General features: G+C 34.2%; 1 protein-coding gene across 1 annotated transcript in view; it reads left to right on the forward strand.

Moving 5' to 3' along the window:
- KIF6 (kinesin family member 6) overlaps window positions 1-14,142 on the forward strand; it is a 178,916-nt gene that overhangs the window by 77,982 nt on the left and 86,792 nt on the right. Inside the window, exon 13 of the mRNA XM_075089133.1 lies at window positions 705-917. Within this exon, the coding sequence (XP_074945234.1) occupies window positions 705-917 (213 nt within the window). The remainder of the gene's footprint in view (window positions 1-704; window positions 918-14,142) is intronic.

A 14,142-nucleotide genomic window follows, 5' to 3' on the forward strand; every position in this document is an offset into this window, starting at 1 on the left:
AGTGTTTTATTTTTACTAACTAGTCTATTTAATAATATTCTCCAGAGACTACTTAGATTTTCTGCTGTTCATTTAGGAGATTAATTAGGATTAAAATGAATAGCATATCAAAAAACATCACAGGGACTACTGTGGTTTTGGCTGAATGCACATAAGTGTTTCATTGTAAGCCTTCTATAAGCTGTTACGCAAAACATTTATACCAAATATACTTCAAGTAAATATAGTGTTTTTGGAAGAAATTTCTGAAAGACCTGTTCTGCACTTTAGTAAACCTTCTTACTGTGAAAAGCTTACACATGTGGTACGCTTGCCAGGCTACCTGTAAGTTAAGGAGTTTGTTTGGAATGTTGTTCATTAGAGAATTTAAAAAATAAAAAGGGAGTGTTATAAGCTACTAGAGTTTTCATTCTTGTTTGTCTGTAAATGCTTTTATCAGGCATTGATTGAACGGGATCAACAGTTGCGGTCAATGTGTGAATTTGTTACTGTTTAGTAAAAATGAATCTGCTGTTTGGAAAAACCAGTGTGGATGACGGTGACTGCAAAGAATATGCCCAACTCCAAATTCACATTCGCATAAAGGCTTCCATAGCTTTAATTGTTCCACTTGGGAAAAAAAAAAAAAGATTTAGGGATAAACAAAGATGATTGTTGCTTTATAAAAAAGAGGTCGTAAATTATTTCCTTAACTGATCTTGCAGATATTCTGGTAAATATGCTAAAAAAAGAAAAAAAGAAAGCACAAGATGCTCTTTTCCAGCTTAATGCTGCCTCTGCTGGTTCTACAGTCTTGGAGCAGTCTCTTTCTAGAAACTTGGAAGAAAGTCAGAGGCCATCTAACTGTTTTAGTCTGAAAGAGGCAAAAGATTTCAGGTCTTCATTTCACAGGCTACCTTTTCTGTCCAGACAAACAGGTTAGTGTAATTAATTAAGAGAGCAGTTACTGGATTATTACACTATGATTTACAGCATATCATTTCCTGTACTAGAACAGGAAAGTTTTATTTTCAATATCAGCTGTACTGTGCTAGTTCTGTATCCACAAATGCAGGGATTTAAATTTATAGCCCTCTCAAGGTTCTGGTGGCTTTCACAAACTGATGTGAATACTCTGTTGAACAGTCCTACAAAACCAGAGTATAAATTCACTCGCTGGCCCTTGAATCTTTGAGTGAATTCTCAGAAAAGGAATTTTTTGAGCATAATTAATTAAAAAATAGTAGGAAACAGTATTTTTCCCCTGGAAAATGCTGACTTCTAACAAAAAATATCTAAACCAGAACTGCAGATACTGTGAGGATTTTTGTGCAGGCATTATTAATTGCACAGTATCCTTAAACACCAGTAAACACATATTTTTTTTCTATTTTACTCTTCCAGCCTAAGAGAGAAATCTTATATTCAAATAAAATAAAATTTATTTATTTGTGCTTGTAGCTCTGATACCAGATTGTAAACACAACACTTCCTGTGATTATCTTTAAGATATTTTTTAATATAATATACATTTTAGATATCTGGGCTTTATTTAGCATCTTTAATAAAGCACGGTAATTATTTATATTGTTTAAAAAAGAAAGAATGCAGTTAAGTGAACTGAGGCGTTAGTTCCAGAAATGACAAATAGCTCCATTTTTGTGCACACAAGTAGCTTTAGTGAAATAGTACATTTCTGGAGCAAGACTTTAGTAAGTGTGAACAAAGTAAAAATTCTTATGCTGATGTCTTTTAAAAATATGTATTTCAGTTGCTTCTCAAGTGGTTTAATAATTCACACAGTTTGCAAACAAGTTAGAGCTGAATTCATAAATAATGCATTCATTTAGGGTAGCTAATGCACTCAACACCATTTTACCATGTGCAATGTCTTTGTCAGAAGATGAGTACTATTTGTCCATACGTAAATGTAAAAGGTCTTTACCTCTTATAGTAAAGGCAGTGTGTTGTTGTTCATGCTTTATTCTAAATTAACTGTTTGCTTTGTAAAATTTAATAGGCGAGCACATCAAATAGTGTTCATTGAAAAAAAGAATTATTTGGTACAGGTTGTTGGCACAGGGAATCTGCCACAAAGATGAAGTATTGTCTTTGGTTGGTCAACAAGTAAAAGTAAATGTAATTGATTCCCATCCTGTTCAGATAATGAGTTTTAAATGGACATCTGCCTGGGATGAGAAGGTAGTATGTTTTGAGATTAGACTTTTTTTATATAATTGGATTGTACATTATATGATTTCCTCATTTTGAAAGTAGCTGGAACCTACTCCCTTCCTTCCAGTCCTCTTTTCAGTCAGTTTTGGATCAGATTCTGATATTCAGTGTCTTTCTGTGTGGACATGAAAACAACGAAGTCCTCAATAACCAAGATGCTTAGTGTGAACGTGAAGGTCCTCCCTTAGGTTCACTTATAGCTAATTTATTTTTAAACTTTTGAGTTGTATTGTTTGAGGGCTACAGGTAAATAAAACATTACTTTGGGACTATTTTAGGTGGCCCTATATGTCTGCATTCCTTTAGAGGGGCCTGACATTCTGCTACAAGTCTAGTCCAGTAATGTTGGCGACATTTGAACTTTTACAGAACATTACATCTTCTGTAATGTATAGCTGTTATAATGATAATGCCTTAAAACATTTTTTCTTAAAATGCTTGTGTTATTGTGCTCAGGGAACACTTAAAATGGCAGATGTAAAAAAGTAGTAGGAACACCATTAATAATGCAACACGTACAGCCTTGCCAGTATGCGTTAAACACAACCTCAGGAGACCAATTACCTTTGCAAGAATATAACTGAGTGTCCAGGCTCTTTCATGCCTTTGTGTCTCTAAAAACGACAGTATTTTCTCCCTAAGGTGTAAATAACTTATTTTTCTCTTTCTATTGTTTTACTTCTTAAAGTTCTGAAAGTAACAAGCTTCAATATTTATCTTCATATTGTAACTAACATTTATTTATATTAAAAAGTTCTTGTAGACTGGAAATTATATATTTTTCAAATCAGCCTGTAGGGTTTTCACAGTTTGATTCTCCGCGGTACCAAGGGACATATTTGAGAAGAATTCACTATATAACACTTTCAGACATATACAGACAGTTCATCAGAAAATGTTGAAAAAGGTCTCACTGTGTACTTGCGTACTTTTGCATAGTATACATAAAGCCATCATATCAGATGTAAAGTTTTGCTACATGAGAAGAATTTTAATGAAACTGAAATATTTTTTTAAGAATTATTAGGGCTTTTCTGTCGTCTTTAGAATTACATTTGAGATTTTTAAATCATACCTGAGATTTAAAATAATGTATAAAATACCAGAATGGATGACACAGAACTTCGGAAAAATAAAACAAGTATTTCAGAGCATGCAGTAATAAAGACAGAGGGCTCAAGAAAAAAATAAAGAAGAAAGTTCTGAGAATCAAAGTCAGTAAAAAGAAAGCCAGTACTAGGACAAGCAGCCTATACCATGATTAAAAAAAAATAATCAAACTATAAATTGCATCACATGTGATCAACACCACATGAAAAAAAAGACTGTCTCCATCTGAAGCATTCTACTTTCTTTGTAGGCAAGTTACTATTTTGAGATCCTTAGTTGCAAAGTACCATAAAACCTTAAGTGGTTATTCCTATTTTTCTATTTTATTACAAAGCTATGACAGTACAAAGATACATCGGTACATTTCTTGGCAGCCAAAATCTCCTACCTCTGTCTGCTAATGGCTAGGATATAGCTCTGTCTCCTAGTGAAGTCAGACCTGGACACATTTGTATGCTTCAGACTTTATTAATCCCATTTGTTCTATCTAAGAATGAAGAAAATATCTTGAAATAACACCATCTGGTGAAAAGCAGAGTGGTCAACTTACACAGCAAAATAAGTTCTTTGCAAATATGTAATTTTAATATTCTGATATCCACCAAATGCATATTCTGACTTAAGGTTTTCCTTTTAACCTTCAAATTTCTGTATGTACTTGAAAAGCTTTCTCATCATGGTAACTTTTTGACAGCTGTGGGCTTGCTGCACTGATGAAATTGTCAACTGACTGGGGAGGCTTGTGAAATAATGGGAAAGAAGTTTAATAGGGACCATTACAGAGGTATGAAACGCTCTTCTCAAGACTTAGGAATTACCATAGTTACCATACTCACCCTGCACTTTTAGTGAGTCCTAAAAAGCTTTCAAACTCGTGTAATCTCTGAAAAACTGAAAGTGCATTTAGAGGTTATTGATATTGAAATTCAATAAATAGTAGTAAAAAAGGCTGACCTCTTAAAATGAATCGTGACATTACCTAAAAATACTGAAAATCAGAAAGCATAACTAAAACTCTCGGACTTGTCTACATGCACACAAACACATATTCAACTATTCCAGCACTTTTGTGGGTCAGGAAATGGTAAATACAACATATCTAAAGGAAAAAGTCACCATATTTTGAAATCTCTTAGGTTTCTTAATATACACATTGGTGTACCTTGTTTCTATTATGCTTCTGTTTCTGATTTAATTCTTATATGGAAAACTCTGCACAACTCACTTTTGCATATACTAGTGGTGCAAATTATGTTCCCTCCCCTTCCCATGCTAAAACAAACACACTGTCCTGTACTTTCTATGTAATCCTGAGATGGCGATACAATACTACTTCTAATATTGTCCTGCACTCTTCAATTAATACGGTTATAAAAGAAATTCAGAAATTATAGTGTCAGCCCCAAAAGTTATAAATACTGCATCATGCACCTTAAAAGATGAGATTAAATGTTAGAATCATTCGATTCCAGAAGAGTGAGTTTTAAAAGATGCAGAGGTACAAGCAATATTTACTGCTAATATTTTGGAAAATGTATTCTTCTGCATACCAAATTTTCAGAACTACCTGAAACCATCCCTAGAACCTGATTACAGGATTTTAAGGATATGTTTCACTTTATCCATATAATACCACAGGATTTAAGTATGTGCTTAAATCTTTATAGAAACAGCAACTCAAACAAATACATGCTAATTATACTCACCAGTTAGCACGGATGGTGTAAGAGAGTTTTTATAGTGGTTAACTGAAAAGGTTTAACTGTTAAGCATTGCAGTTATCTTTCCTTACATAATCTGAGCTGGTTATTTATGACAATAAATAACAATATTCTAGCAAATTGTAAGTTTCAAAACCCACGTAAAACAACTTCCAATAAAGTAGACAGATTTTTGTTGCATGTGTTCTTTATTTTTTTCTAATTTAATTGCTCAAATAAAAAGATTTGTTGGTGTGGGTAGGTTCTAGAAGTGCTTATATTTTCATTAATTAAGAAGAACATGCCTCATCCTAGATTATCATGTACAACTTTTATATATTAATGACTTAAATTTCTGTATACTCTTTTTTATACAACTTGTGAGGATTTTTTTAACTGAAAGGAGAATCTTCAGCTTGCAATTCAAATAGAATAGCTGGCAAGTAGAATCTTAGATTTTGCTACTGTCCTACCATGACTAGATTTGTTAAAGTATTTAAGGTTGCCAATTATCCTCTAAAATTGCTTAGTAATTGAACGAGCAGCGTACTGTTGCAGTTGTTATTTTGTTTGAGTACTCTCAAACTTTAGTAGGATTGTGACTCTATTAATTGTTGTAGAAGAGATTGCATGCAGGAATGGGAGATAAATTATCATAGACAATAAGCAGGAGAGAAGTTAGAAGGAACAGATGAATGTACAAGAGTTGTACATCAAGAACTGCACGCATGTGAAAGAACCAGAACTACACCTAAGAGCAGAATGCTGAAAAAATTAGAAAATGAAATCTTAAGATTTCTAGTTATCCTGGTTTCTGCAAAGGAAGTATTCCTTCCTAAGCTCTGCAGTTTTTTAAACGTGTGATTCAGGAAAAGAATTAAGTCATTAACATAATCAGACTATCAAAAGGCACGATGAGATCCCACACAAGAAGCTATTGATAAAACTGAGTAGTCAGGAATTAGGCATAAAATACTGCTTTAAAAAAAAATACTAAAGGCTATTGAACTGGAGAATATTAGAACTCATTCTTCATATTTTATACCAGTCCAGTGTTAAAAAAAAAATCAGAATGAATCTGACCGAAGTTTACATAATGGATTTTTATAGTGGGTGTTTCACATATTCTTTAGAATTATCTAACATTGCTATGCTGCCACTTACGTACCATACAGGATACTAGGTTAGAGTGATCTTGCATCAGTTCCCTTATGGCAATGCCTATGTGTGTTTTTTCTTAATTTATATCCTAAAACAAAGGAGAGGTTAAGAAATTGTTTGGTGATTCCTTTCTTATACTTCTTCCTGCTTCTGTCTGGAATACTCCTCCATATTGATTCTTTCCATTCCAAATTACTCACCTGCTGAGGAAATCCCTTTGCCTCCTACTTTTCCTGTTTATCATCCTCCTCCTCATTTCATAGGAAGAATTTGCTTGATTTGGTGTTGCAATAAAATTAACTAAATATAATTTTGTCTTCATAACACAAAGCTTTCGATATCCTCAGAAATATGTTAGCAATATTTAACCAACAAATGACTAGTATAATTACATCTTTTAGGAAATGCCACTTAGTCTTTAGTGTTTAAATAAGAATCTCAGAAGCATTAGCAAATTCTCGGCTTCGATACCTTGCTCTGTCTTTTTGCAAACAGTTGTGTGTCTATGTACATGTGAGTTTTCTTTGAACATAAAGTAGGAACCAGCATGCCAGTCTGAATGACTGGATTGTTGAACTTTATCTCCTCCACTCTGCTTTGGCAAGGACCAATATTTCAGAAAAAGTTTGGATGATGACCTGACTTTAAATTCTGTCCTGACATTTCACCAAATACAAGAAAAGTGGAGGAGAAACATCATTAGCTCTTGAGCACTGAGCCTCATTTTTGCAAACCTGCAGATAATATTTATAATTATAAGGTTATCCGTTCCTTTCAAAATCCATCTGAACTGTATACATACGTCTTTGTGTCTATAGGCATTAAGGATTTGCTAAAGATGAGTGAAAGGCTTGGGCCTGAGCCAAGGTAGAACTCCAAAGTAGAACTTTTAGTGTAATATTAAAGGTATTCTTCATCATTTAAACACTTCCCATACCTTATATCATTTATAAAGATTTCAGTGTACAGCATGTAGGCCATGTATTTACTTTAAGTTTAGTTTGCAAGCTTCCTGTTTTTTAAATTCTGTGTCTCGACTCTACGATCAGCCTGTTTTAATGTGATATAAAGTGATATTTCTAGTGTCTTGAATGTCTCTGATCATGTACCTGATGTGTTTTCCATTTTCCTGTCTCATTTGCTTATCCTGAAAACAATTAACCTAGGAAATCAGTAGAGAATAAGGAAAAAAATATTTAGCTTAGTAAAGCAGTTCTGGGAAAGCCTAGGTAATATTTAGTTTCTTAAAAGACAAATTATCTAAATTAGAACCTTTCATTTATTTTGCAGTTGATAAGTTCTGTAGCTGTAACATTTGTTCGCCCAGAAACAGATCTTTACCATTCTGCGACAGCAAATAGAATAAGTTCATTCTGTTACTTTCATGCTAGATTTGCCGCTGCTTTTGCTTCATAAAATCTCCAGGTTTACTCACCTGTTACCCAGTCCATCAGAAAAAGTCATTTATGCTGCTAAATTTACAAAAAGTAGGCTAATGATAATAGTACAAGCAGCCTTATCAACACTCTGGCAAAGTTTATTTCTCTGTGTGGTAAAAAATGTATTGTCTCATAGAACTGCTATTTCTGTATTGTGAAACTTATTTTTATCATTTTTTCCCATATGATCTAGATCTGTTTCTGTGTGGAAAGATACAAGTAATCACGTTTGTATTCTATCCCAATCAGGCACTGAATTAGGCAGGAGAAGAATAGCCATACTGTTTCAGTGGTGAGCTTAAGGTAACAATCTGTGTTAAGTGGAAAATTATCTTGAGCTCATTACAGCTGTAAAACAACTCCTGGACCAAATTTCTCCCATGGCAGGCTGACATAGAAGGTGAATGAGTGACCTCTACAACTGTATGTATGTATATGGGCATGCCTGTGATTTTTTTTTGTTTTTTTAAATCCATGCTGTATTGAATGCGTATGCTTTTTCAGAAGAAACTGAGTGAATACAATACATCTTCAGACGCTTGACATATTAGTTACCTTCCTGGACATTGTATCTTTTCCCCACCTCCCGTATACCTGAAACTCTAAATAGCAGCCTTTAATGGTAATAACTCTGCAAATCAAAGAGAAACAAAGCCTCACACCCCAGATTTGACTTGCAAGTAGGTCTTTGGGCGCCATTGTATCATATTTTCTAACTACTAATGCATACTAAGTTGTAAAGAGTTGATTTAAAGTAAAATGTTATTTTTTCTGAACAGGTATGTATTTAATGGCTTGTTTAAATATCAGGGCTCATATTAAAAATAATGTCACTAGTAAAATATTGTCATCCACGAGGTTTGACATCAGTGGAAAACCTAATGAGAATGACTGAAATCAGACATGTGGATTGTTGCTCTGTTTTATATTGTGCTTTTTTCAGTGTGTACTACAGTGTGTATTAGGGTGCTCTTGATGTTTAGAGCAGAGGAAGACACAAGCGCAGTGACCTAGTAATGCCCTAGGTTTCGCTGATGACATTCTTCAGCTAAAAATTATACCAGTTTACGTGCTGACAGATCTGTTTTTCTTGGATCCCGAAAGACTTCTTGTAGGAGGGAGTGGTAGGTAGGCTGCCTGGAAGCAGTAGAAGGCTGCCTGCTGCTGATATTTTGGCAAGCCAGCTCCCATCACTGAGGAGCTTTTACAGATTGCATAAGGCGGTTAGCTTAAAGTGAACAGACCAGAACTTGTTATCTTACTTTAAGTGTTATACCATGAAAGAGAAGAACTTACTTTTCAATACCCATCTTAATCACAGAACACAGTAATTTTATAAATCCATAACTACATGACTAAGAGTGAGCAAAACACTCTAACGTACTGAGTAGCTGCTGTTATTTATTGCATCATAATATCTTTCATAAATCTGAAACAGACATAACTCTCTGCCAATGAACTTATGTTTCAGATGAGCATTCCAGAAAATGCAAAGATAAGTTATTGGCATAATAACCTGAGCTTTACAAATGCTTAAATTACTTATTTTTAATACAAGAATTTAGTTCTTCATAAAGTGTGTACTGCAGCTTTAGTTTTATTTATAATTCATATCTGGTAGAGATATTTTATGTGAATTCCAAATTTAAATGTAGAACTACATATAATCTTTCTCAGAAGGTGGTGTCAATTATTACAAATCAGTAGTTTCAGGATAAATCAAAGTATGAATGAATCTGGCAAAACAAGAAAAAAATCAGTCTTCATCATACATTTCACTGGAGTGATAAACATTTTGTTGTACTTCACTTCTATCATATCACTCCTTCTGTAGAGATAAGCCTTATTTTGAAATAGGTCTCAGACTGCTGCTTGCTTCTCGCATCATTCTGTCGGCATACGAGATGTATGATACCATTTTTCCTCCTGCTGGATTTGTTTTTCTCCTGAAATATAAACAGTTTGGTTACCAGAAAACAGTGTGAATATTGTGACACTCAAAAAACACAATAAAACTTAGTAATAGCTTCAAATAGTTGTATAGGCTGATGGGTTTGACAGGGATTATTTTGCTCACACAGATTTTATTAAGGTCATGTTTTGACCCTTTTTAGCCATTTTCTTTATCTTTCACTGAGAAGTTGTGAGGTTTTTTAAGAGTTTGATGAAGAACTTACCTGCTATGTATCCCATTCAGGGACTAAGATCACTTTTTGCTAGGCACTATGCAAGCATGTACAAAAAAAGAGCATTCCTAATGAAGGGCTGACAAGCTGACTTTAAAATGAAAGGTGAGAGATGGTTTCTATAAACAGATGGTGATTATGAATAGCAGGAAAGTAGAGATGATAACACACCAACTGCTCAATTCTGAAAGCTAAATATTTTCATCTTGTATTAAGACTTCTCAAAATATTTATCTTGGCTATTTTATATATTTATGTAATAATTTGAGGGAAAAGCTTTCTTTTATTGTTGGAAAACCCACAGAAAGCTCCCTAATGGAAAGGATTGACTGAGGTTTTGCATCAGAATCTCTTCTGTGTCCTTCAGTTCAGAAAAATGCAGGTCTCAACCCTCCAGAAAAAGTAAGTGCTTAGCAAACCTGTATGTTTCCTGGAGTCTTTTCTGTGTCTGATTGTGCATGGGGATATCTCAGAACAGACTTGGCACTGTGCTCATGACAGACCTTTTGTCAACAAACAGATGTACCCATTTTATTGCTATTTGGTCAGCAAAAGAGTTCACTGATGCATTTAGGGTGTTGTTCAGACTTACTGTTGATCTTTCTCATTAGTCAGAAAAGAAAGTATGTGCTACATGTTCTGTTTCAAGTCCAGGAAAAAGTACATATTCCATTTGCTCTCCAGCTGAACTTCTACCAGCTCTTAGTAAGATGTAGTGAATATTTCATTGCTACTGTTAAACTTTTGTAGCTAATATTTAAAATGTGTTGTTTTGCTAATTTCTTAAGCATTAAATGTTTTCTATAACATAGAGTGATTATTCGCTAGATTAATTTTTCATTATTGCCAAGTTTAAGGATCAAGCAGGAAGTATCAGACTTCACTGCTTAAGATTTAGGTGTTTTTAAAAGCCTTCAAAATAAATTCAGCAAATGTTAACAGTCAGCATAAGCTTTTGAACCATTTTATGGGCTTTGCTTCTGATAAGTTTAACAAAGTTATTTTCTGGTATTTCAAGTCACCAGATAAAACATGCATTGCTAAGGCTCTGATTTATGCCATGAATATGAATGCATGTCTGTCTTCAGGCACACGTTTTGTAGCATGTAATTGTGAGAATTTTTGAATTTGTCATGTGTTTCTATACATTTTGGTATCTCTGACTGTCTTAAAAATCACAGTTTATTTCCCTTTTTAATCTTGCAAAATGAATAAAAAGTAAAAATTTAAATTCAAAGTAGTTTCTGAAACAAACACTCTCTCTTTAAAAGGTATTGATTGCAATAAATAGCAAGAAGACTCTTAATTTATAGGAGACTACTAACTTCTGAGGTTTGATTTTTTGGTATGTTTGGGGTTTTTCTTCAGAATCTGTTCTTCTGTCTGTACTGCTTCCAAGAGCTTTATTTTGTCAGAAGTCACAGGGAGTCCACTGTGAGTTTTGCTTGAGTGAGGACTTTGAACTAAACTCACTGAGATTAGTGAAGAGTAAAAAACGAATACATTAAGAAGTTTGAGGCTCTGTAGAAACATCTATGTAAGCAACAACAGATGACTATTCTTTCTTACGAAGAAATGTAAATGCATGTAAGATTTAAAATTAAGTGAGCTCTTGCAATTGGTATTCCATGATAAAGCCCTGTGTGTTGGGGTTTTTGTCATCTTAACTGTTTATAAATATGAACGTAAGAGTTATTTTTAGGAGATGAAGCCCAGATTTTGCTTTTTGGAGCTAGGTCTCCATTTGCAACATCAAAGGCAGACTTTGTAAGCTGGATTTAATGAGAGTGGGGAGTGGATCATTGCAGTACTTTCATTATTTTTTTCAGAGATGTTGAAACTTAATTATCTTATATATTGAAAATGCTGTTATGTAAAACCACTTGCTGCTTATATGACCATCAGCAGCTTTTTCTTTCTCCACATTTATTTAGTTTTACAAAAGATCTCTGGTTTTTCTAAGATGCCCATCATGTCTTTCTTTCTACTCCTCAGCTGGGAATCTCTTCTGATGTGGAACGTATGTTTGGAAGCTTGTTAAAGATGCTTTTGGCAGTTTTTACTGCCTTCCTCTTGAGCCTGTTTAGATGGGGAAATTTTCCAGTATTTTTATGCTAGTTTACTGTTCTCTTATCCAGATTAGTCTGCTGAAATGTAACCTAGTGTTCCCTGGAAGTTCTCTACTATTTCAAATCCTTTTGGCTTACTGTTTCATTAGCCATATTTTGGCTGTCTAAAAATGCTATTGGATCCTTCAGACTAACTTCTTAAAGATGTTTCGGGGTTTTGTGACTGAAGCTCTTCATATTCTTCTCTTGATATTTTAGAGGTAAAATATGCATCTGAAAGTTTCTGCGTACTTGAAGGGTAATTGAATTCCTTTATATATTGACTGTCAGGTTTGGCAAATGCATCTGTGAAACTTCTTCCATATTGTTATTGTTATGAACATCAGTCCCAAGAGACTGCAGTGCCTTTTAATAGAGCCACTACATGCACATTATGTATGCAGATGGGTAATACAAAAGACTAGAAGCTCTTTCTATTGGCTTAATTTTCAGATGTTTCTGTGCAGATACTGCTAATTCTGCTAAATAATAGAACAGTTGAGTTCCGTTTTACTTTTGTTTGTGTGTTTAATCTAAAAAATGCCTTTTCAGAACAGACAGAAACAGATATTGTCTTGAGAGACTAGTCTCAGCATATTTCAATATAAATCCAAACTTGAAATTATTGGGAAAATCCCACAAACCCCTACTTTTTTCCTGGTATTTGCAATACATTTACCAGGTTAAGATAAGTTTCATACAAATGTTTCAGGCCAGTTTTGTGCTTCCATTGTTGTACAATTTTTCCATCAAAGTTGGTGCAGCTATGACTTTCTGCCTCAGTGAGAATGAGCTCTGAAGTTTTGGATGCTTTTGCTGAAAAAGTCAAACACTGTGCTGTTCACATACATCATCTTTTTGTCTTTGTGTCTTACAGTTTTAACTCTGGAACATCTATTTAGTAACTCTGCCTTTGTTTTGTTCATTTTCAGCCACTGTTGTAAGTTCAGAAACATGTTTCTAAAAGAAAAATGTTATGTTAGCAGGGGGTTATATGGTATTTAGGTTAACTGGAGAAAATTTAGACCATTATTGACTTTTGTGTGAAAGCGTAAACAAATTATTGGAGATGAGCTATGCAATTAGAGCTGAGGTGATATTTGTTTTTCCATGGTGTTATGTGGAAAGTTTGGTGGCTTTTACTTCTAGGTCTGGTAAATGCTCTTACTAATACTCATTGCAGGGCTGGTCTTACAGATCTATGGCTGAAATCTTCTGCTGTAACCATCTGCCGAGCTACACTGTAAACAGTCCTTAATCTTTTTATTCCTAGAGGCAGATAGGAGCTGGCCTAACGCTTCCATAAGTTAAGGCAAGTTTGAAAGTTGGACTGATTACGCAGTTATACAAAGAGCTGAAGTGGTTCTCCGTAAACTTGTGTGCAATCTAAGATCCCTGAGATGTAGGTAATTATGGCCACTTTCCTGTAGCAGAAGTGGTGTGGCTAAAAAAATTATTTAACTTTGGTGAACATTTAGCAGAAATTCCAGTTCTTCTTCAAACCACTGATATCTGACTCTGATACAGTGAATGGTGGAAGCTAGTCATGACAAAGGTCTAAACTGTCTACTGTTATATCATATTACAGTGGTTATGATTAATCTTCTCCCCCTTAGTAGTTTTTCCATTTTCCTCTTTGTCAGTTTTTCCTGATAATATGATTTCTGTAAGTGAGTCATTTGGTGAGTGTTGAGCAAAACATTTGCTGAAAGATTTTGTTGTTGTTGTTAATGATGCTATGCCAAATACTCATACAAATAGTCCTACTCCTAGTGTGAGCCCCCTACCTGGTTTTCAGCATACCTTTACTAAACACACATTCAAATAAAATTCATTTCCTCTTTTACTATCTTTTCTAATTTCCTATTCATGAATCTAGTTTCCAATAATTTTCTGTAATTAATATTCTCACTCTTTTACTTTGTTACGTCCTGAGTGTAATAATCTCAAGCCTTTTCCATTTGGTCATCTCCTGGCCCTTGAACTGCTGCGGCCTCTTCATGGTGCTGAACTTCCTTACTGTTACCATCTTAGTGTTTTGAATGTTTATTGTAATTCTGTTATTCCTTCAAATAATCATCAACTCAAAACTATATTCTGAAGTTCAGCTCTAGGCAAAACTAATGTTGAAAAGTAATCTGAAAATTGGATGCTGTTAATATTGGATGCCATACAATCCAATCTCCTGCAATTTATTTTATCATGTCTATACAATGTAACTATT

Source organism: Phalacrocorax aristotelis, chromosome 3, assembly GCF_949628215.1.
Source record: "Phalacrocorax aristotelis chromosome 3, bGulAri2.1, whole genome shotgun sequence".
Lineage (NCBI taxonomy): Eukaryota > Metazoa > Chordata > Aves > Suliformes > Phalacrocoracidae > Phalacrocorax > Phalacrocorax aristotelis.